General features: G+C 39.9%; 1 protein-coding gene across 4 annotated transcripts in view; it reads right to left on the bottom strand.

Moving 5' to 3' along the window:
• Positions 1–23,760, bottom strand: part of CCDC88C (coiled-coil domain containing 88C) — a 129,871-nt gene that overhangs the window by 32,464 nt on the left and 73,647 nt on the right. For all 4 annotated transcript variants that reach the window (XM_067547077.1, XM_067547079.1, XM_067547080.1 and 1 more), the window contains exons 7-15: positions 22,846–22,986; positions 21,812–21,996; positions 20,961–21,042; positions 20,336–20,494; positions 12,951–13,097; positions 10,763–10,907; positions 7,578–7,759; positions 3,588–3,725; positions 929–1,999 (exon numbers count right to left, since the gene is read on the bottom strand). In XM_067547077.1, coding sequence (XP_067403178.1) covers positions 929–1,999; positions 3,588–3,725; positions 7,578–7,759; positions 10,763–10,907; positions 12,951–13,097; positions 20,336–20,494; positions 20,961–21,042; positions 21,812–21,996; positions 22,846–22,986 — 2,250 coding nt within the window. The remainder of the gene's footprint in view (positions 1–928; positions 2,000–3,587; positions 3,726–7,577; positions 7,760–10,762; positions 10,908–12,950; positions 13,098–20,335; positions 20,495–20,960; positions 21,043–21,811; positions 21,997–22,845; positions 22,987–23,760) is intronic.

Here is a 23,760-nt window from a genome sequence, read left to right as displayed (position 1 = left end):
CCATCCTTGAGGGGCAGACAACTGAATAAAACATTTTCCCCAAGAAACATTTTCTAAAACTAAAGAAAGTGGATGCTGAACACCAGCTAGGCTGAAATAACAAATGTGTTATTTTTTAATTAAAAAACATCAAATGTTATCCTTCCAGTGCCCCAAAGAACTGTAGCCAAATTTGTACATATGAAATAATTTGTTTAGACCACAGACAACTAATCAGAAGCACAGATAACAATAGGGCTCAGGTTTTCACCTTATCTGGTGTAGAGTAATTCTGAATAATTGTAAACTACACACTGGTCTCTTGAAAACTTTTAAAATAAAACCAACTTTCAACATAATAATTATATGCTCTGTTCTTATGCTGTGGCATCTCTTAAAACCTGGTTCATTTAACAAAGTTACTTCAATATTTACAATATTCACTTACATGTCCTGATACTTTCTATAGAAAATTCTTTGAATACTGGAAATACTTCCCTTGGACCCCAATACTGACTGTGTCCAAGAAAACCACACTAGCTTTAACAGGACTGTGCCTGGACTGAAGGCTCCAGCCATACAGATATGACTGCAAGAACAGGCCCTTATTGACATTGTGCAACAGGTATGCATTTAAAAAGCCACTACAGTACAATACACTAGGCACAGTAGTGTTGCCTTGTGCCACATAAGAAAAGGCTCAGGACTCCACTGTAGTGAATGCAAAGCTAACTCTATAATCAGGCTTATGGAAAGACAGAAGCGCTGCAGTTCTAGGATTCCACTTCCCAGGGCAGCACATCTTGTGATGCCTAGAGTCACCACACAGGGTCTCCCTAATTCCTGGTCTGGATCAAACTGGCATGGAATGGACCACTGTCTAAACTACATAGCACAAATTAAATAAATAAGATTCATATGATGAAGGCAATAATATTATTTGGATTACCTCTCTCAATGTAGCTAGTGTTCTTTTATCTATGGTAACTTGCTTTACAAGGTCTTTGTTGTCTTTTTCAAATTCTTTCATCTTATTAGACGAGTCTCTGAATCGAACAATTTCTTTTTCAAGTATTCTGTTTTCCTTCTCCATAGCCGCCAGCTTCACTGTGTTATCATCCAAAATAGCATCTTTCAACTCCACCTGCTGCCAAAGCCTTTTTGTTTCCTTCTCCAGCATTTTTTTGTCTTTCTCCAGTTGGGACACTTCTTGCTCCAGCATTTTGTTCTCCTTTTCTAACCTCTCCTGCTGTTTGCTGGAAATCTTCAGCTCTTCAAGTTTTCTCTGGAGGACCTGATTTTCACTTTCCATTTCCTGTAGCTCTTTCTCTAGCTCTTGGGTTTTTTTGCTGCTGTTCTCCAGGATTTGCTGAAGCCTCTGATTCTCAGAGTTCACACTCTGATAGCTTAGTTCCAGCCTTTCCGACTTCTTGCTCAGAGTTTTTAACATCTCCACGTTTTTCCTTAGCTCATCTTTCTCCCTCTCCAACTCTTTATTTTCTGCCTCTATCTGTGCCATTTTTGTGCTGGTAAATCTCATGGTCTCTACCATCCTCCTGAGCTCCAGGTTCTCTTCATCCAGTTGCTTGTTGTCCCTTTGCAGGTCCTCTAGCCGGATGGAAACATTCTGTAAGGTGTCTAGGGACTTTCTCAACTTCCTGTTCTCCATTTCCAGATCCCCATTTTCCTGCTCAAGAATTTCAACTTTCTCTGTTACAATTTTCATGGCTGCTGCCTTCTTTGTAAGTTGCTCATTCTCCCTCTCTAGCCGATGGAGCTCTTTCTCCATTTCCTCCACTCTTTCTACCTTTTCTTTAACCTGTTCAAAATCTTTGTGCAATTGTTTCTTCTCAAACTCCACCTTGCTGAGCTTGCTACTAGTCTCTGTAACTGTTTCATGGAGCATCTTGTTCTCTTTTTCAATGTCTTTTACTCTGGCCTCACTGCTAACCTGAGCCCTCTGTCTCAGGGACAAAACCACTTGGTTGAGGTGGTCATTCTCTTGTTTGAGGTCCTTTATCTACATTAAAAATAAAACAAGGTTACCAGGAATGCTGGAGAGAGTTATCTACAGTAGAGTGGATGGTATCTGAGGTGTTGCTAGTAAGTATGTTTTTTTAGAGCAATGTACAGTCTGGCATTTTACCCCTGACAAAACAATGCCCATTTAACACAACACGAATTCATCAATAGACTAACCATTGTCATCCCTGACTCAAATCCTCCTCAACAACCCAAACTAAGGAAGAGACTTCTTGAAGAAAATGTGGTTTTATGTACCCCTTTTAATACCATACACGAGGTATCTCAAGGTTCTAGTGAGTTCAACATTGTGCTGTATTCCTTTCAAATCTCGAGCTAAGCAGGTCTAGGCAGAGTCAGCATATGGATGTGAGATTTCCATGGAACAGCCTGGACTTGATTTATTAGGAGTCACTCCTGCTTCTGAGTCAGATTGAACCAAAGCCCTAGCACAGTGCCCAGGGGCATTGGTTCCCTGTCTTTGTAAGTTCTTATTCTCCACTCATCACTGTGATAACTGAAGGCCCAAGTGCCCTCTTACTGATAAGATGTAAAATTAACGTGCTGAACACTAGCAGTTGTTAAAGAGTTCATTAAAGAAATATTCTTAGTAACAGAAGAGAGTTCATCATGATTTCTTGGCCAAATTCCAGCTGAGGTAATTATGTTGGACCAAATACTGAGGTCCTTACTCAGATTTTTACCTAGTTCTTACTCAGGCAGAACACCTACTGAAGTCAAATGGAGTTAGGCCTGAGTAAAGGACATCAGGTGGCCCTTTCTGCCTACCCTAGATAGAGTTTTCTTCACTTCCTGTCCTAAATGTGAAGCGTCCATTTCCTGTCACATCATGAAGACTTCCTGTGTGCTTTTCCACAGTTGCTGTGTTTCACCACAGCTGTATTTCAGAGGTGGAGTCTTCCCTGAATATAAATCTGGAAATCACTTAAGAATCCTTCAGGATGGAAGGCCCTATATAAATGTAAGGTTTATTTTTATTATTTAACACCACCGAGCCATGTCACACAAATCAATGTAATATATTTTAAAAGTAAGCAGACCACCCTCCAATGATCTACACATCTATTCCCTCTAAATTACTAAGTATGGATGACTCCTTGTAAACTTGTGAAATAGTGGTATTGTACTTGAATTGCATCACAGTAGTAAAGGCTGCAGTGTATTTAAAATATCAGTCCTATGGGTGTAGTGGATTTTTTTACTTAGATCAAGGGAGTCTAAGAAAACTACCAAGACACACAGCTGGTATCAATACAATCTTCTGCAGCAATATGAGATTTGAGTTGTACATCCTAACTTGTCTAGTTAATGTTTTTCAAGGGCAAGGAAGAAGCAATGTTACAACCTGAAGATTCCCATAGAGCAATGGGATAAGCAGCAGACTCCATCACATGTAGTTATTTTTGCTCAAAATACCTTGATCTGTATTTGAACATGTGTTCTGCATGCAATATGCTCTGTGGTCTATTACCAAGTCCCTAAGCCATCAAGACCCTCTAAAATGGCCATGGTAAAATGACCACTACTGAGCACACGTTTTTGGATCACATTTGTGAAGTCTGCACCTGTCTGTCTTTATCGGCTTTTACAGTCTCCATGATGCCCTGTAGCTGTTCTTTCTCTTTTATCAGCTCCTCGCTTAAGGTCTCCAGGTCTTGGTTGCTTTGTTTCTCTTTTTCAATCTGATTTTGCAACTTCTCAATCTGCATAGAGAAAGCAACACAAAATACATCAGACAACAAACTGAACAATGACCCTTTTTATTTCAAGGCATTTTTAAAAGTAGAGATTAAATAGAAGGCTGAGATGCTATCCATTCCTGAAGGGTTATGTCAAACCAACAAGAATGAGCAAACTAGCCCTTCTGAAAGTTGCCAGCCACTAGAAAAAAGGGTCTGTTTTCTTTTCCAACAGTGCCAAGAAGCTTCTCCATGCCTATTAAGATCAGAGTTTATAAGGTGCAGCTGCGATAAAAATTTTAACCGCCTGAGGGCCAAATCCTAGTTCCATTTAAATCAGTGATTAAAAATCCAAGGCTTTGGGGAAGCAGTTTCCTCCTTTCCTGCTCAAAAATTCACTTTCCAGCTAGTTTTTCCACTGCTAATCTCTGCATGGGTAACTCCTCACTACCACTGCCAGCCCTGATTGGGGGAGCATATAAGAAGATGATACACTGAACTACAGAATGGAAGAGGGAAAGGGAATTGGGCGGGGACCCTCTCCAAAGTACACTTTCCCTCTCCCTTTGATTTGTTACCCCACCCCTTCATCCAGCATGTCATGATATCGTACCTGTTGGATCTGTACAACTAATGGCCTCATTCCACAGTGTAGTAAGTGTCCTCAGATCCCACTTATGTAAATGGGAGTTGTAAGGCACTGTGCATCCTGTAGGATGCTCCTGGTCCCTAGCAGGACTAGGCTCTTAGATTTAAACTCCTTAGGGCAGAGATCATTTTTGCTTGTCAAGTGCCATGCACACCCATGGCCCTACACATATAACAATTCACTCCTTTGTGCCAATTTTATGAACTTTGCCAACAGCGAAAATGTCAATGAAAAAGGTATTAACAACTCATCCCAGAGGATAATAGGTGGTAATTGGGCTATATGTAGATCCATGTAAGTTTTCATCACAAGAATTGTCTAGGTAAGCAGGGCCTATCCATATGAGAGATACGGCGACTTTAACATTAAGAAACATAACAATAATAAGCTTCATTGGTCCCTGAGGGGCTGTTCAGTGGAGGCTAGAATGTAAACCAGTTATAGAGTGATAACTGTTTTTATAACTGCCTCCCAGAGAACCTGACACAAGGCAGGAATTACAATTTAGAACTACAATTTCATAGTAGTTAGGGATAGAAAAGAACAACAGGGATATTTAGCTCATCCAAAAGAGCCACCAAAGGACTATGCCCTACAATAGGGTTTTCTAGGCTTTTTCCAGTGTCACTTTAAGAGGAGCAAAGTGATGGGATTTTCAGCTTTCGCTTTTCTTAGTAGCATTCGATTGTTCCTAGTTATCTGCCTTTGCACTACCCTACATAGTCCCTTTACACCTTTGGTACTGATACCTGTCACACACTCAGTTACACCTGGTACCTTAAGTTGGACACCCAAAGCAGAGGCACATAAAATTGGAGAACACTTCTAAAAATGTGACTGCTAGTTCTCTGATATCTCCATTTATGTCAATATTTAGCCTCTATTGTCTTTAATAGTCCTTACATGCAACACTATAGTCTCCTTCCCTCCCTACATGCATTAACAGCCCAGCAAGTCAGAGGGAACTATAGTTTGGTTTGTTGTTGTTTTTTAAATTACCATCCTTCCCCTTCCCTCCATTAAAAGCCTCCTCTATCATCACACCTTTTCCACATTCCCTATATGTGACACCCAAGGCTACTTGTGTAGAAGTTCTGAGTCCCACACCATTAATATTTGCTTTGCACCTGCATCATAAAAGAGTTCCAAATCTACAAAAATCCACTGTTAATTCTTGGACACGCAGTTTTGTCAGCATCAGGAATTTCGGCATTATAGGTCTCCACACAGCATGTGTGAGGAGGACACTTTTTTTTTTTTTTGAAAACACCCAATAAACCTAATGTAAGATACATAGAGATATAAGGCTTGTACAGTATCAACAGACCATGTACCACTGACAGTAGTTGAACAGCCAGATGACTGTGCAGTAACTTCTTCTCAAATCTCCTTGAATAGGTGACAAAGCACCCGGCAATACGATCAGACTGTGATATTCAATCAACACTCACAGACTAAGTTAACTGCCATCACAATCTATGTCCCTGTTCCAAAGTGATGCATCATTAGTAAAGAATTTTAGTTCTGTTTCATGAATTTCACCTGTTCTTGATCACAACACTTTAAATCGACTAGCATTTTTACTCCTCTGTCTCATGACCACACATCCTCCCTGCAGACTGGCACTCTCCATTACTGGGTAATCCAACTCATGTGCAACCCAGGCTTGGTAACACTCTCTCACCAGAATGGCAGCAGAAAAATCAAACTAATGCTGGGCTCACAAGTGCTGGTATTGAAAGAGTGCCAGAATTGGAGGAACCAAAAGAAATATGTATGGGGTAAGCCAAAGGCGACTGCAGCTGTTCAAATGACTTACGTTGCTGGGCACCAGAGACATCTGTTGGGCACTTTATACCCCTAGATCTCAAGTTCTGAGTGTTTTAATTAGAGAACCTATCTTGAATGACTACCATAAAGGGGCCATGAGGGAGTGGAGTGGGAGTAGGGCAGGATGAATTTTTGCAGACTATCTGCCTGGCCCAGACAGGGACCCTGAGAGATGGATTTTATTCTCTCACTTTAGCAAAAGCGTCCCTCAGTGTTCCCTGTAGTCAGTGGACGCCAACCCTCTCTCATTGGCATAAAGGCATGTACTGTGCTAATTTAATCAGCCAATCTACATCTAGACCCTTATATACAACACAGCAATGAGCTCTCCCTCCCACTTAGGGCATCCTAATGGTCAGCACATCTTTAAACGGTAAGCTGACTAAAGAAGGGAGCCCAACATATTTTGGAGTTGAAGTGTTGTATAAGCCTGTATCAGTACCACAAAAGACAATGGTTACAGCAGTAAAAGTAAAGGGGGGAATGGGTCCCATATCACAATTAGGGTTTAGTGTGTGTGGAGGGGTGAGGAAAACTAAGTTCCTAACATGGGAATTCTTCAAATGCAACAAACTAACAAGCATCCTGTTTCTCCACTAGCACTGGGTTATGTTAATTGGAGATCAGAATGTGTGCTGTAGCCAGACAAAAACAAAGCAGGTGGCTGTGGCAGAACTGAACACCCCTTTTCAAAGGCAGAGCTGGGCTGGCACATGAGCTAAAAGTATCAACAGACAATAAGGGAGTATAGCAAAAATGTGACTAGCAGCACATGCATTATCAGGAATGAAAAGAACCATGGCTTTGTGGGAAGGGGAGATGCAGCAGAACTTTGTGGTTGCCAAAAAATGAGACAAGGCGGAGAAGTCAATCAAGGACCGTGAACAGCAGAGGATGTTTCTTTAAAAATACATCAGGCTGAATTCACCTCTCCTGTAACTTCACTGATTTGACTGTGGCCCATTGCTTTCTCCCCTGTAACAGAACAAGCTGAGGAAGTACTTGTCACAGGAACAGGCAGTGGGACAAGAACAAGAGCACAATCTGCCAGTAGCAGAATAGCTCCCTGGGACGGCATTCAGGAAACGGGAGCAATTGCTGTCATTCCTGTCGGCGTACCTGAGTAGACAGTGGAATGCACATACAAGGGAGGGGAGCGTGTGTATAATAGAAGATGATAATTATCTAGGCAAGCACTACAAAAATGAGCTGAGAGCTCATGCATGTAGAACATGTAGAACATGCATGAGCTCTCCCGGGTTGGCAGCACGGCCATCAAGCATCACTTAGGAACGCTGTGAGCTGCAGAGTGTAATGGGTCTAGTTCCTGCACGCTGTTTGAACAAACAGAATCAGCATCCAAATAGCTAGGTCAGCATCAACCTAGTGAGAGTTACCTTCTTGCTAAGTTGTTGATTCTCCTTCTCCAGCTCTACAAGCTTTAGGCTGCTCTCTTCTGTGGTCAGAGAGGCATCTCTGAGCTCTTGGATGGTGTTTTGCAGGCTCTGATTGTCCTTTTCTAGCTTCAGAATGCGACTCGACGCACACTCATTCAGCTCAAACACAAAGGACTTTCTAGCTGTTAAAACATAAAAATCAGAATGCAGGAGTTTAACACATTAATAAATGGGCCCATTTCTAGGATCATAAGACTGGTCTTTTCGTAGATAATTGGTGCCACACCCTTAACGCTTCTACTGATCCTAGGTGGTAGAGTGGTCCCTAAATCAAAACACCTATGTAAAAAATGGTGCATGCTTCCATAGATAATAGTTACCTCTCTTCATGAATAGGAAAGTGACGGAAGACACAATGTCTGAAGAGCTGCTTATCTTCATAGTCTCATATCTAAGAGTCGGGTTAGCTATTAAGTTGAATGGTTAACTAGAAACGTTTTAGATGACACCCTGGGCTAGAATCCATCACTTCCGTTGAGATAGAAATTCTAAAAATATCTACTTCTGAAACTAGGAAAAAACCTCATTTTCAATAATTTATACCATGAAGTTGCAGCTGCAGCGCATGGTCAATTAAAACTTTTGTATCAATTAACCATGGAAAACGTTCAGGTGATTGGGTGCCCGTTCTTTGGTTTACCCAGTTGCTTCAACAGGAACACACTGAAGCGGGGTGTGTATTTAAGGCTGGATACACATGCACTAAGCATCAATCACAGAGAATTCTCTATGGGTGAGTTTTGCCACTGATTTCAGCAGAGCCAGGATTTCACCACAGGTCTTTAGAGTTCACAAGTTTTATCACATTTCATGTGACTTCTCAATACCAGCATCTACATTACACATTTACCTTTTTCACGATGTTTGATTTTAGTAATTCAGCAGTGGAGTAACTAAAAATCTACTTCCTGTTTCAAATGTAACAAATCTACGCTCTACAGAAAAATCATATATTTAACATGAAAGTGACATCAACTCTGTGTTCAAGTCTTAGAAAATACTCATTCTTCCAAGAAGACAGACAAAATTCAGCACTGCTGCAACCTGTTAAACAGCACTTCACAACTGGCAGAGACTCCTGGGAAGCTGAATGATTTACAACAGCCATATTCTTTATGGGCCATACACCGGTGAGCTTTGGTCCCATCGGCATTTAACACTAACACCATCAATTTCAATTCTTTTCTGAAATAAAGACTTTAAAAATGGCTTTGTTAGTTTCCACGCTTATTGTTGCCAGTGATTTCTGTATCAACTGTGCTCTTTTCATAAGTTAAAAAAAAAAAAAAAAAAGTTTTTCTATATTTCACCCTTCCAAACTCTATCTGAAATCCAAGAGTCAAGCTGGGTTCTTTCTTTGTCATGCATCACCACATCTAAAAGTTCCACGGACCAAACTGTGCTCTCAGTTACATCAGCACAACCCAGCTGTCTTCAGTGGGATAAAGTATAACTAATTGGAACTTCATAAATGGAGCTGGTTAAAAAACAAGAAAACATTTTGTGAAAGATTTTGAAATTATGTTTTTTTCATTTCACAAGGTGAAAAAAATTAAATAACTTTTTTCCCCAAAAATTGCAATAATTTTTTAATTCAAATTTTCAAAATTTTGCCACCTTCCCTTTTCTTTTGCCACTGAGTGCAATAAAATAAATGATGTCCTTGACTCCCACCCACTTTCCCTTTTGCTACTCTGGAGAAGTTTTGAAAAGCTACAACTTTTTAAGAGTTACACATTGAAAGATTTACAAAGTTTATTAATTACTATTATTATTCCCCCTCTATAACTTTTCCAAAGTTGAGGAAGTTTTGAGAGATTACAAAGTGGACAAACAAAAACAAACAAAAAACAGGAATGAATCTAAACATCTTTCATTCTAATGCATTCAGTGGCAAAAGAGAAATAAAGGAAAAAGCAAAAAAAAGAGAGAGGGGAAAAAACCCAGACCAGAAATGAAATAAAAATAGCAATTTGAAATGAGGCAGAAATTTTTGCACTGTATTAAATTTTTTCATTGAAAAATTGAACTGTTTTCCCAAAATCTTTCAATTTTGATGAAACCATATTTTTGATGCACAAGAAGGAACAGAATCCAGTTCACTCTCTGAACTTTGCTGCGCTTGCTCTGCAGGGCTAACAGAGTAAAAAGTAATAAGAACTAATTAGTCATTACTGTTAGTAGATATAGCTCAGAATACACACAGCAAGCCAAACTGAGGAGCAAGCTGGTGCCATTTTTACATAGTTACTTTACAGAGTACAGCCATAACTTTAAGGCCCTGATTTTACCAAGACTTTTGCATGTGCTGAGGTTTACATGATGTGATTTGGCCCACTGACATCAACGAAACTACTCAGAGTGTGTAAAACTAAGCATGTGCATGAGTCTTAGGTAAGTGTTCAGTAAAGGTTTGATACTGAAAACTCTTGCCAGTAGGGTCATATTACATTTCCCATGATTCTTTAAAATATGATTTTGTATCCTAGTATTATAAACTGAATTAATTTCTATAAACAGAAATCAATAAATTCTATAAATAGAAATCAATTAGCAATACAGGGCACTGATTTTTTTTTTAATGTTTTGCATATAATTACTGAAAATGAATCACCCATTTACAAAATATTCAGCCAGTTATTTCCCCTTCCTCTCACTAATTTTTCACCTTCTATTAAAAATAGTTACCTCACAGCATAGGATTAAAGATCCTGGGACTTAAAGATCAGCTGGGAGTAGTGAAGGGTCATTGACTCCCCACAGCCACTAACTATTCAGTTAAAAATACCCTGTGCTGGTATTGTGTAACACATGGGAGTATTTATTTGTTTTTGGGCACTTTCTCCAGGGAGATTTAAATATAAAGAAGTCATTGTTAATAGTTAAATAATATAAGGAAAGAAGTTGGAAGCTGTTGCATTGTTAGAAGCTTTTTGTTCAGCTTAAATAATAAAAAGTCAACTGGTTACATAAGGAAATTTATTTCCCCAAATGAACTATTGAGCCTGGAGTTTCAGGTTTGGCTTCCTGCCCAATTCAGTAACACTTTCCACTCCTCTTCTACAAGGAAATCGTCCATAAGCACAACAATAATTATTAAGAGTCACCTCATGACTGCTACTTACTATCTGCGAGGTCTGTGCTCTTTGACAGCTGTTCTAGTTCCCAGCCTAGGTGTGCAGACTCATTCATGCTCTGTTTTTGTGCTATCTCCAGTACCATATTCTCTTCTAGCAGCTCTTCAATTCGCTTTTTGTCTGTGTCCCGGTCCTGTGGAAGGAGCATGCAAATGGAACGTCGTGCTAAGCTTATTAACTAGGCAGTTTGGTCAGCCTTTTAATGCTTGCACAATTATCATTACTAGGAGTGACACATCCAGAGTTGAACAGACCTCTCTATACAACGTGTGCATATGTTAATATACACATACAAAATAAAGGAGACACTTCACAGATCCAAGATTAAGGCCACCTTACTGATGGGCCAGATTCCAAATGAAACTTCCCCATGTTTCAGAGGTACAAAGATTCATGGTTTTGGTTCAAGTCCATCTCTAATTATCTGGAATACTAAAATGGACCACTTCAAGACATGTTTAATACAATCAAGCCTGCATAATTTGACACTTTTTGAAATTATGTGGGCTTTACAATAAGCTCTCTGCCCTTCCTAAAGCTAAAGATAAGCATCACAGAATCAGAGATATTTTTTCTTCATTTCTTGAAAAACCAAAAAGTGAAATCTTCATGTCACATCACTGTCAATTTCATGCAGCATACAAAGAAACCATGTAAATAGATGGAAAATAAATTCGTATAAGGTACTTAAACTATCATAGCAAGTGATACCACATGCTGTAATTGGAAATAAGTGCTGTTAGTATAGGAAATCAGTAATTTCTAATTGACATTAACTTCTTGACTTAATTCTTTCCTTTCACAGGCAAAATGCACCACATATGCAAGGGCTCAATGGGAAAGTGTTCCACATTTCCCACTGGAATTCAGTTGTTTACTACTGATTGATAAAATGGAATGATTCTAATGAACAGATGAAAATAAGTTTATACACAGAGAAAGCTTTCCATTAAAGCAAGCTGGTATTGAATACGCTAGACTTTCACTGGTCCATAAAGCTACACCACTCTATAAAGTACTGGTGTAGCATATATGCTAAGGCATGTGTTTTCTCTCTTTCTCTCACACACACCCCTTCCCCCCATTCTCCTTATGAGACACATGCATCACTCCCAATAATATTTACATGCATTATGTTTGCATTAAAATGAGAACAACCATCTCTATATGCTACATAATACACTAATAGAGGCAGAACAGACCCAACATGAAAGATATCAACTAGGTTAGTGATTTGGAGCAATACATTTTTGGTTGTTTAACTTGAGACACCTGAAAGGAGCACCAGCCCTCTGCAGGTCATGCCTCTTCAAGATGTCTCAAGTTGGGCACCCAAAATTTGAGGCATACAAAATCATAAGCCACTTTTGAAAATCTTGGGCATCATTCATATCCTTAATGTACAATGTCTTGAACTGCGCATTTAGCATAACACTACTGGGTGTGACCAGCACCTCCATTCCCAGCAAAATCTTTTTCAGGTTACTAAAAAACCACACTTTGCATGAATTAAGAACAACAGACCCGTAAGAATAGGAACTAAAACACAGCACATGAAGTAACATTTATATGTTTAATGAAGTAATAAATGTCAATGTTATTTATTAGACTTTTTAGTTGTGAGCGATCAACTGCCAGTTCTTAAGTCTCTCATTTGTGTGCAAAGTAATAAGCCCCTTTTCTCTGATTTATGTAGCATTAAATATTGAGAATATTTTATTTTTGCAATGGTCAATGCCCCATAGAACTGCTGCAATAACTATACATTTTATTTCCAGTAAGAACAGCTGTTCATTGCAGCAGATCTTCACATCCCATATGTAAAGAGATTATTTTTAAACTGATACATTCTAAAACCACTAACATCAATGTACATGGCTTCAATATTTTAATCTTGGTGATATATGTTCATGTAACCTGAAATCTGTCATACTTCATTCTCCCAAGCAGACCAACCAGGGTTTTGATACTTTTTTATTGTAAGCTGAGTGCCATGCTGTTTTAAGCATGAATGATGCACAGCGCTGATGCCAAGGTCACATGGCCTGAGACACAGTAAAAACTTTTTAAATTGGATTTGCCCAACTCCAAGAGATTATTTAAAAAAAAGAGTATGTAGCCTAGTTTAAAAATACAATTTTTTAAGAAATAGCATAGTTATATAAAGAGTGTGTACCAGCTCTATATCATGAAGCTTGGATTTCAATTGCAAGTTTTCCTTCTCTAGTTCATGCAATTTATCACCACGAGCTCTTGCTACTGTTAACTGCTCTTCTAGCATGGCCTTTGTTTCAATTAATATGATGTTGTCCTCTCTCAATTCCTAGAACACAAAAAGAAAAACAGCATATGAAGTTAATCTCCTAGTTTCAAATTTTATGTTTCAAACATCAGGCACCTTTAATCGATTACAGTTTGAAATAAGGGATGCACAGCAAACCTATAACATGCACTTTTTAATCATTCCCTCAGATTATAATTTTGTACATGAAGATCCCAAGAAGATAAGATTTACACTTTAAAATGTTCCAATATCAACATTTGGGAAGCACTTGGAAGACAAGAGTGCAAAATATCAAAAAAATAGTCCTAGACGTTAAGGGGTTACGGGCACATTTACATGAAAAGCTCCTTTCAATAACATGTCAGAAAGCGTTCCCCTTCCCTCTCTTTCATGTACATGGCTTTAGTTCACTTAAAGAAACACTGGTTTGCAATGACCTCTTAAACACCTGGTACAATCATTAACTGCATCAACAGTTCTGTTTTTCCTCTAGGACAGCAGCGTTTTTGGTTTGTTTTTTGTGAAGCACAAGCCAACGTGGCTCTGCATTTAAAGCAGATCTAGCACAGCTTTAGGAACAAGGCTGGTGAATAATATGGTACTCCTGCGTTGGCTGAACCGTAACAAAGCAAAAACTGCAGCATAATGCATTCACATACCTTAACTCTAGAATAATGTATGTCCACAGCATAAAATCTGGTTGACATTCTTGACCACGTCATAACAGCCTTAAACTGTCTGATTTCAGGTAAAAAAATGTGACTGCTTACTTTTATCTTTAAATGCTTTTGATATCAGAAACATACATATAAGTACTGCAATCTTCTCCCTCAGGAAAGTGCCAGCGTTTGAAAGACTGGAAAGGCAGAACTCTATGTAGAGGAACTGAAGGTGGAGCAGGCACAAACAAGACAGCAATTTACCTTGCTTGTCTAAAGAAATTTTTATTAGTTTATTTTTTCCTCCAACACACAGAAAAAATGGAACACGCACACATCCACGGAGAAATAAGTATGGTTTGACAATTTATTGCTGGACAATAGCCTTCAAATTGTAAAGCTTCTGCTGATATCAGTGAGTGACTCTGCTCTCTCAGACGACAAACCTTCAGAACACACATACTACTAAAAGGTCATCAGGAATGAGTAAGTTATGGTGGTTAGTTGGACAACAGCTGCCTTCCCTTTTTGGGAGGATATAATCAGTGGCATCAAAAGTCTCAAAGCAGCTCACTACGACTCACTCCCAGGTCTGAATGAGATCTGCCGCATTTCAGGACGTAGTTTGCAGATACTGCTATGAAAGAATGGGTTCCCCTACCCTGCCCTTTCCTACTCTAACATGCATACAAACCAATATATACATAACCCTTAACCATAACCCATAACTAGCTTATTAATGCTGAATTAAAGAGAAAGCCTACAAAGGCTTTCAGTTTATCACTAATTTCTCCTAAAGCCAGTTGGAGGAGTCAGCAGTTAACCAATTAATCTTCAGGGATTTCTTGGCATTCATACAGGACTTTCCCACAGTATGCAAAACTCTAGCCATCAGCTAACTCTCCTTAGAAATAGAGAGTGTTGTGGGATGGAGATGTGCTGCAATTTCTTGGAAATAAACTTAATCAGGAAAAAGAAATCTCCTGGCCCATAGAAAAGGAAAAATCCCAGGTTAGAACCAGCACTTCCATCACCTATTGTATGCAATGACTTTTAAGGCCCTATTTAACTGAAATTGATCAGTGTAAAGCAAACTTTAACTAGTTTTTAGAACAATCCCACTAGTATTTAGAATCCATGGAGAAACATTCCTATTGGTCTTTGGTTTTATAAGAAGAGGAAGGTTGTTCTTGTGATTAAGGCTGGACTGGGATTCAGCAGCTCTGGATTCTGTTTCCTGGCTGTGATACCTTGGAGAAATCCCTTAATCACTCTGTGCCTTTGTTTCCTATGTGTAAAATAGGGATGATTGTACTTTGTACTTCGCAGGGGTTCTGGGAGGTAAATTCAGTAATACCTGTGTGGTGCTAAGATACTATCATGGTGACTACAACAGAGACATCTGTGAGTAAATGAATAAAAAGAAAACGTGAAACTGATTTTTTTTAAGACCTAATTTTGGGCCAAAAGCGTCACTTTAGGATGGATATGCTAAACTGTCTGATACCAAAACAAACGAGAGTGAGTGGAGTTAACAATAGGCAACATGCTGGGTGTAAAACAAGTACCAAGAATACTCATATTGAAACAATGGGTCAGTCAGAGCATATTTAACAGAGTATCCTGCAGAGTCTGGACCACAGCCCTGAGAAGTAAGATGGGGTTTTACCTCATAAACGTGGCCTTAGAACTACCTCAAAAACTGCTTACCAAGCAGGAACTAATTATTTCAGTATCTCATGAAGAGTTGAACTGTGTGCCAAGTAAGGCATATACATATCCAGTCTCTGTTTGCAAATCACACATCATTGGGAGCTTTAATATCTGAGAGATGGGAGGTAGGCACCATGCATGTGCCTGAAGGGAGAAGGGGAGGAAGACCTGTCAGATCAGAATGATTCTGATAAAATCTTAAATTAAGAACCTTTTGCAGGAGCCTGTTATTGGGCCGATATTATTTACTTGACCCCATTTTCTGAGGTCATCTTTATAGTGAAAACTTAATTTAAGTAATTATTCCAGCGTAGCTTTGTAAAGTTATGTCTCACAGCCTGGAATTATTATTCTTGCCACAGTATATTGTAGCTCATGTCACCCCAGATATCCCTAGGGTAGCACAACTGACCTAACAATTAATTTGGATATAAACCATTTTTGTATTAGATAGCAGAATGGTTGGGTGTGTCTTTCTTGGGAATGAAGGGTTTTTTTTCCCCTTTTCAATTAATAAAACCTTCAAAATGATTTTATAGCTGTGGATTTTTAAAAAAAATAAACATCACAGAACAGACAAGTATGGTCTTTTAAGATTTATAATAGGTTTACTTATAAGAAGATTCCAAAACCAATTAGATTAAATTTAAAACTTAAAACTAATGATGACTATAAAATATCCAACAATTTCTGATCTTGCCTTCAGAAACATCTCACTGAATTAAATCATATAATTTGGTCTGCAATCTTAACAACGTGGGCCCTGATCCTGATCCTACTTATGCCCATGAGTAGACTACTTAAAACTAAACCTGGGGATTAGTATTTGCAGGATTGGGGCCAGAGTGTTTACTATTCATTGCGCTGGAAGGTGCTCCTGCTGAGCTGCAATAATGTTAACAAATGCCCTGGAATAATTGCATCCATCAAACTATATGAAGATGTAAAAGAAATGCCCTCTTTTTTTTTCTTTTTTTTTAAAGTTCACAGGAATTTTTCCCCATTATCTTGTGGGGAAACTTATTGCAGTTGGGGGAGGAAAAAATGGAAGAAAGACTCCCTGGTCTCTGAAAAGAATCTGATCTCCTGGAACAGCCCTAGACTCCATGGAGAGGAATGCTGCAGCAGGGTTTTATATTGGAGAGAACCACCCCCTCAGAAGAAGCATTGCATTAAGCCTGCCCCTGCACATTGATAGCTATGACCTCATTTAGCCACCACAGCGGGCAAGTCTACTGTCTTACAACTGTAATCAAATTAGAATAGCATTGGGTAATTTCTTCTTGTCCGAAAGGATGCAGAAGGAAAACATTCACCTGCTCAGACATGTCAAGTCTTGCTTGCTTGCATTTAGGCTTGCTCCATTTGTACTTGTTCTAAGGCAGCTTCTAAAATTTCCCTCTGACCATTAGGGACTTTTAGCCTGTGGTTTAAGGAGCTATTTAAAGTCTCTTAAGTTTTCCAAATCTTATCTCTTGTAAATTGTCTCAGATAGACTGCCCTCCATATGGCACTTGAGTGACCACTGCCTGGAAATGTCATTCTTTAGGAGCAAACTTCATGGCTGTACTTCAAGTGCCAGAACCAAAGGCTTGTTAAGTGCCCATCATATGTTTCTTCACTGAAGCACATGCAGTTAAAATGGCCTTTTCCTCAAGCACCGTCATATTTCTCTTCAGTGATCGATTTTACAGCACTTATTGACAAATCTCTTCAAAGCCCCAGAGTCCTCATGGCATCGTTTTACTACAGAATCATGGCTTACATATTTTATGTATCTGTATTTTGATTACCCCAGGGGTGTGAAATTTGTTTGAGAGGCTCAGACACTCTGATCTTAGGAAGCTACTTGTATCAGTGTCAGGGGAGTTGGATCAGCTTTATAGCCTAGTGGTATCTCTCTCCATCGAGTGGGAGACTAGAACTAGATCCCTGCTCCTGGTTCTGAGGAAACTGTAAATCCAGCTATTTTTCAGGAGGGTGAGAGGAATGTGAGCAGGCACAGCTCTGAATTAAGTCCTATTACCCCTCACTTTGAAGGACAGTCGCTTGAGGCAGGGGGAAATGGAAGAGAAACTGAGGGATAACACTGGCTGAAGGACATATATATTGCCAAATTCTGGCCTCCTTGCAGCCCCTTTACATTGGTTCAGCAACATCAGAGGGCCAGAATCCCCCCTGGGGAATTCCCTGAAAACAGAGGCAGCACAAGGCCAAAGAAAACAGCTATATGCTGCCCCTGTAAAGCATCCACTCTAGGGCTGTGCCAGGGTAGATTAAGGATAGGACAAAGAGTGGCTGGAATGCAAAATACTGGCTATTTTACACCATGGAGCAGCCCAAAGGCATCTGAGGCAGCTCTTAATTTATGCTGGAGGACACACTGACCCGCAGAGCAAACAGAATTAGAAAAGTGCCAAGGAGCTGTAAAATGACCTTTGCTCTATTGATCCCCATAACTCCAGGCACAAAGACAGCACAGAATCTCACCTACAATGCACAACCTCGGCACCCAAGACAGAAGAGACAGAGATGGGAGTAGTGAGATTGTGTAAGGGGTGGAAGAAAAGAGATGAAGGAGAGCTCTGTAAATTTTACATTACGGATCATGAACAGGGCCTCCACTTGGGGGGGGAGGGGAAGGGTACACTTTACCGGGACCCAGAGGCCCTGGGGGGCCCAGCTCAGGCTGCAACCCCCATTATCATGAGCAAAAAAAATTTAATGGCTTGTATTTTTCATGGATTGTATGTATGGGATGAGGGATTGTGGTATGTGTGTGGGAAGCAACCCGCGCTACAAGTTTGTACTGGGCCCAAAAAAATTATGCTGGGGCTTTGATCATGAAGTTAGTTTAGCACACAGGAGAGCAGAAGTGGTTAGTTTGAGGATACTGCTGGCTCTAGGGCAAGCCATATTGCTGAGAACCCAAGAACAGTATGATAGAATGGCTGCCCTCTTGCTCTCAGATGAAGATTAGAGGAAGCACTAGCTTCTATCATGCTACCAGAACCAACTCCACTTCTGCATGCTTCGGGCAGTAGGTACAGACTAAAGTACAGCAGCACAGAGCTGAAGGGAAATGTCAAGAAGCTGCTCTGCTATCTGGTGTGCATGACAGAGTTAATGCACAACTAAATTGCCAGCTTGAGGGAGTAGGAGAGAGAGACTACTTAAGAGAGTAAGAGCTCCAGACTCCCTTAGGTGAATTTGGAATTGCCAGCAGAGAAGAGCCTGCCTTAGTTTGCAATTTATACATTTAATACTCTGCAGGCTTAGTGGACCTATTCATAAGATGCAGTAGGCAGCTGGTCCCCCAGATTGGCGAAGAAAAATGAGGCAAGATTTGCAGACCGTAAAGAACTGGCATGTTTTCACCAGGGGGCGTTATGGGCATATGTTTTAGTAACACTCCATTATTTCAGAGCCGGGGGCTTCACCTACTTACGGTAGGGGGCCAATCTTCAAAGATTGCAAAATTTTAATCGCAAAACTTTCACTGGCTTAAATGGCAGCAGAACTGGGATTGCATGATTCCAGTTTTTAACCCCCAGAATCAACCTCAGACAGTCTTTTGATTGCATTTGACCCTGACTAAAGTGCCACATTTGTCCATTAGAAAGGCAAAGAATTACTCAACCAGACCAAAGCATTATCTTTGTTGCTAGGGGCATGACAGACACAATCAGATATTTATCCAAGGACAAGAAGAAGAATTATGTCCTATTCTGCATCTGTTTTTGGTTACCATAAAAGTTTATACACAGGGAAATAAACAACTGAGTTGGATGCTGTAAGCAAGAGGACTTCAGTTTTAGTTTGATTCATTTTCTAGAGCCCATATACAGTAAATTCAGTGAAGTATTTATTGATAGCTGTTTCGCATAATCTTAGTCACGTTAAGTTTGTCCATTTTCTTCATCATGTACCCTAACAGAAGCAAGCAGGGCTAATGCAAATGTACTGAGGCAACCCTCCCTGCAACAAGGCCACTGCTATCTCCCCAAATTACCAGAAACTGGTCAATCAATGTTTCTTGCACAGAGTCCTCAGATCTCTCTCTCTTAGTTTTAGATGGAAAATAAATATGGAATTTATAGCATGAATGATCAATGGAAAAACTCCAGAGGTACTTGTGCTGTGGGTGAACTGAAGTCGGGTGGCAGGTACCCCGCTGTATCAGGGAAATGTAGGGGATCTCAAGAGTTTAGATGAAATTAACTCAGAGGCCTAGAAAGAGAGCGAAGATAGGATGAGCAGAGGTCTGAAATGGCTAAGCAGAATAAATTGGTATTACTAATAGCATAAACTTTTAGGTTCAAACCCTCTACGTAAGAGCAGTTTCTCTGTTGTTTACTAAGGCCAACATTTGCAGATTTCGATGCCTAAAGTTTGCCACCTGAATCTATAATTAAAAATTTCTAGCCACTTCAATCAGAGCTGCAGGTGCTAAGAACCTTGGCAAAAATCAAAGCACTCATTTAGGTAATTAGCACAGGATACTCACCAAATGGAAAATTTTGGCCGAAGAATCAACTCTGGTACATATATAGCTTGAAAATGTACTACAAGTAAGTTACAAAGAGGACCCAGACCTGTAGTGTCAAAGAACAGGGCTGCTACAGTCAGTCACAAAATGAGACCCAACAGATCTATAAATAATGAGAGGGCTTGTCAGCATGGGCCTAGCCCTGCTCTCACTGAAGAGTTTTACCTCTGATTCCAATAAGGGAGCAGAGCTAGGCCACTGCTTTCAAAAATCCCATCTATCAGGTATTTTCTGGAACTTTAGTTTGCTTTAATCTGCTGATACAGTCAGCGTGATTACAAATGAAGCATGACTGGTGAGCAGCCTGGGAAAACTGGGGCCTACACAGCAGATTTTTCCCCCTGATCTTCACTTGCCTCCATACGAGCCTTGTAGAAATCCACATCATGCAGTTTCTCTTTACACCGGACCAGTTCCATCTCGAGTCTCTCAACTCGGTTTGCTTTTTCTTTCAGGGAGTCCAGTTCATCTCTGTAGGCTCGGGCAGAGCGTGCATCAGCTGCCAGGTGGATGTTCTGGGGGGAAAAGTGACAGACAAACAGGAAAAAATAAAATTACCCCCCACATGCTGAAAAAAAACAATGACATACACCTTTCCTGCCCCCATGTCCAAAAAAGCAGAAGTGAAGGAAAGCCAAGAGTGTCCCCATGGTGCAAGTTTGGAGAATTCTCCAATTAGCCATCAAACTCATTGCAGGACTCAGTTCAGCCTACAGGGGATTCTTCAATTTTCAATGATCAACACTGTATATGCTCCAGGCATTACTGGACTAGTTAGTGAACTGAGCAGATGAGACCCGCTCTCACCAGTAAAGTCAGAAGCTCTCCATTACTGTCATAGTCAGACCTACACAAAACATGCTGCAGTAACTTGGTTCCATCATTCAAATTTCATGAGACGTATTTTTATCTTTATACTGAAAGCAATTTTTAAAGTGATGTGTGTCACTGCAGTGTTACAATTAAAGAAGCCCCACTTACCTCCTGTTTTATTTTCTGCAACTCTAGAACAAACTGTTCTGCTTCATGTTTAGTGTCCACAAGTTGCTCAGTCTTTTCTTCCCTGAAAATGATTAGGGAAAACTTAGTACAAAGTTATTACGATGGTTCCTGGAACAAAACTTATGGTATTAACATCAGGGCAAGACTCAGGGGCTATGAGACACAGGAGTCTAGTAGGATAAACTGGACACAAGACCTTCTAGATTTTCTTGGTGATGCTCCAGTCTCAAAATTACTAATAGCTATAGATGTTTTCTTGTGGTGCCCTATGCCACAGGAAATTTGGGACTCTTTTTTTTTTTTTAAATCATCTTTACACTTGCCATTCATGCTGCCGCAGCTAACGCAGCCATTGCCCTTCTGAATATGGTAAGCAGTCCTTCCCAGCAATTACTGCCAACAAGCGAGGGTAATGTGTGCATGTGGGGAAGGGAAAAAAACCAATTGGAACCAATAATCTTTGAAAACTTAATGATGGCATAGGGTGGTGAGGGAAAGAAGGAAAAAGGGAAGAAAGAGCGAGGGATATGGGAAGACAAGAAAAGAGGAAAGGGAAAAACAAACTAATGGAGGCTTGAGATTGGTGACATGTTAAGAAAGATGGAATATGGGAGAAGGCAAGACTAGCTACTTTCCTTAAACAAAAAACCCTACAAGACCCAAATATGCAGCAAGTTTGCATGTAGAACTCCCAGATAAGTCAACGTGTTGAAGCCAACAGGAAATTCAATGCTGCAGACTCAGGCTTAATACACGTTTACTTCACACTGTTGGCAAAGAACCTGAAACAGACAACCTTTCTCCAGCAGTCCAAGCACTTTGTGACTTACAATTCCTGTCGGACCCTTCTCAGTTTTGCTTTCGTGTCTGCCAGCTCAACGGCCAGGTGCTGCTTGTCCTCATTGGAGAGATGATTGGCTGGGTTTGGTGAAGAGTCTGGACTAGATGTTTTCAGAGGACTTGGTGGTTGCTGAGACTGCAGATAATCTCTCTCTTGAGTGAGATCCACAATCAGCTGGAAATGGAGGGAGGCAAGTGGCATTAACAAGAAATAACAATATATTGCACGTATAGCTCCTTTCACTCAAGCATTTCAAAGTACTTTGCAAAGGTGGGTAGTTACCTTACAGATGTGAAAATTCAGGCACAGAAGGTTCAGGTGATGTACCAAACGTCACACAATGAAGTCGATAACAGAGTTGAGAACAGAACACAATTTTGATTCCCAGTCCTTTGCTGACCACTGGAATATGCTACTTTCTAGTGTTCCAGATAAGGACCTCATTTTACTTAGAGTTTTTATAAAAACTGCAACAATTTACAGCTTTAATTAATACAATCAGAGTCAGATCAATAACAGTAGGAGGAGACGGAAGTAAAGAGATCTAGGACAGGGAGAAGAGAGGTTTCTAGCAGAGATTTGAAATAAGATTGACTGATGAGTCACAAATACAGAGGAAAAATGTCACTGGTGGCATAAGCTAGAGAGAAGGCTCTTGAACCACCAATGGCAGATATTGTTGGAGGGACAGAAAAGCAGCCACTGAGAGAAGAATGGGTGAGAGAGCATAAGATACAAAAGCTTTGAGGCAAATTCACAAAATAAAGCATATTGTTTCCCCTACACACACTTCTCTTTCACAGATCAATTCTCTGTAGCTCCAGCACACAATTTATGAGGGCAACAAGAGAATATTAAACATTGCTATAATGCATGCTAGAACTTCTGGAGTTTGAATAGAAGAGATTGAGCCTTAAATGAAACACAATGGCAATCAGTACACAAGCAAAATAAAATAGAAAAGCAGAGCCTGTGTCTGATCCTTCAAATGAACTGTATGAGAAACAGATATCTCTTTCATACTTCTGTGCACTCGTCTCTCTCATCAATAAGCCTCTTGAGATGGAAAACCATATTTCTTGAGAGAGACTCCAGTTCTTCTGGGGCCATATCTGGAAGCTCCAGCCACTGCAAGTCAAACACATTCTCCTGGTTATGAGTCACCTGTAAACAAGAACAAAATACAGGGTTGTTTTGTTTTTGTTTTTTAATTTTCTCCTAGAAGATTTTCAAACGTTGCTTGTTGAATTGATTCATTCTGTGCAAGTATTTTCTTTAAAAATTTGCTGCTTATATAACTCAGCTGGAGGAATCAGTACAGTTCCTCTTTCAAATGTCAACAATTTTCAAGAATTGATGGGTGGGCAAACTTGGTCAGAAATGTCACTTTTCAGCAAATATAGCCAGGAAATGGTGCAGAAATGCTCAGTTCAGCTGCAACATCATGTAACAAAGCTTCTAGTTTTCACAAGATAACTGGATTTAGAAAAAGTAACCAGGCAATTTTGTGCTCAATAACACTAAGAGTACTCAACTCTCATGCTTCATGGGGGAGCTGGTCCCTGCAAGTGTCAGGAAGGCAATGGTCTGTTTTGCACAATTAGCTAGCTGCATTATTGTGGGGGTGTTCCCTGATGCTCTGATTGTTGACCACTGTCACAGGGAGTATCTGACTTAAGGATCTGATGTGGGAGTGATCTGATCTGGTAGGGAAATTTTTTTTTTAAACTATAATTCTCTAATAATTGGTTTCTCCAAGTGATGTTGCTGAAAACTGCACTAGACTGGAAAGGCTCTTTTGAAGTTGCTATGTCCACATTTAGGACTATGGCATGTTTCTGCTTTTACCAAAACCATATTCTTTGTATTCCTTAGTTTGTACATGAAATTGCTAGTCAGTGGGATCTGCTTTTAGAAAGCAGATTTAAAAATATATTA

Source organism: Emydura macquarii, unplaced genomic scaffold (assembly GCF_026122565.2).
Source record: "Emydura macquarii macquarii isolate MOO-44397 ecotype Brisbane River unplaced genomic scaffold, CSIRO-AGI_Emac_v2 contig_1229, whole genome shotgun sequence".
Taxonomy (NCBI): domain Eukaryota; kingdom Metazoa; phylum Chordata; order Testudines; family Chelidae; genus Emydura; species Emydura macquarii.
The sequence above is the reverse complement of the archived record's forward strand: the minus strand, read 5'-3'. Positions and strand labels throughout refer to the sequence as shown.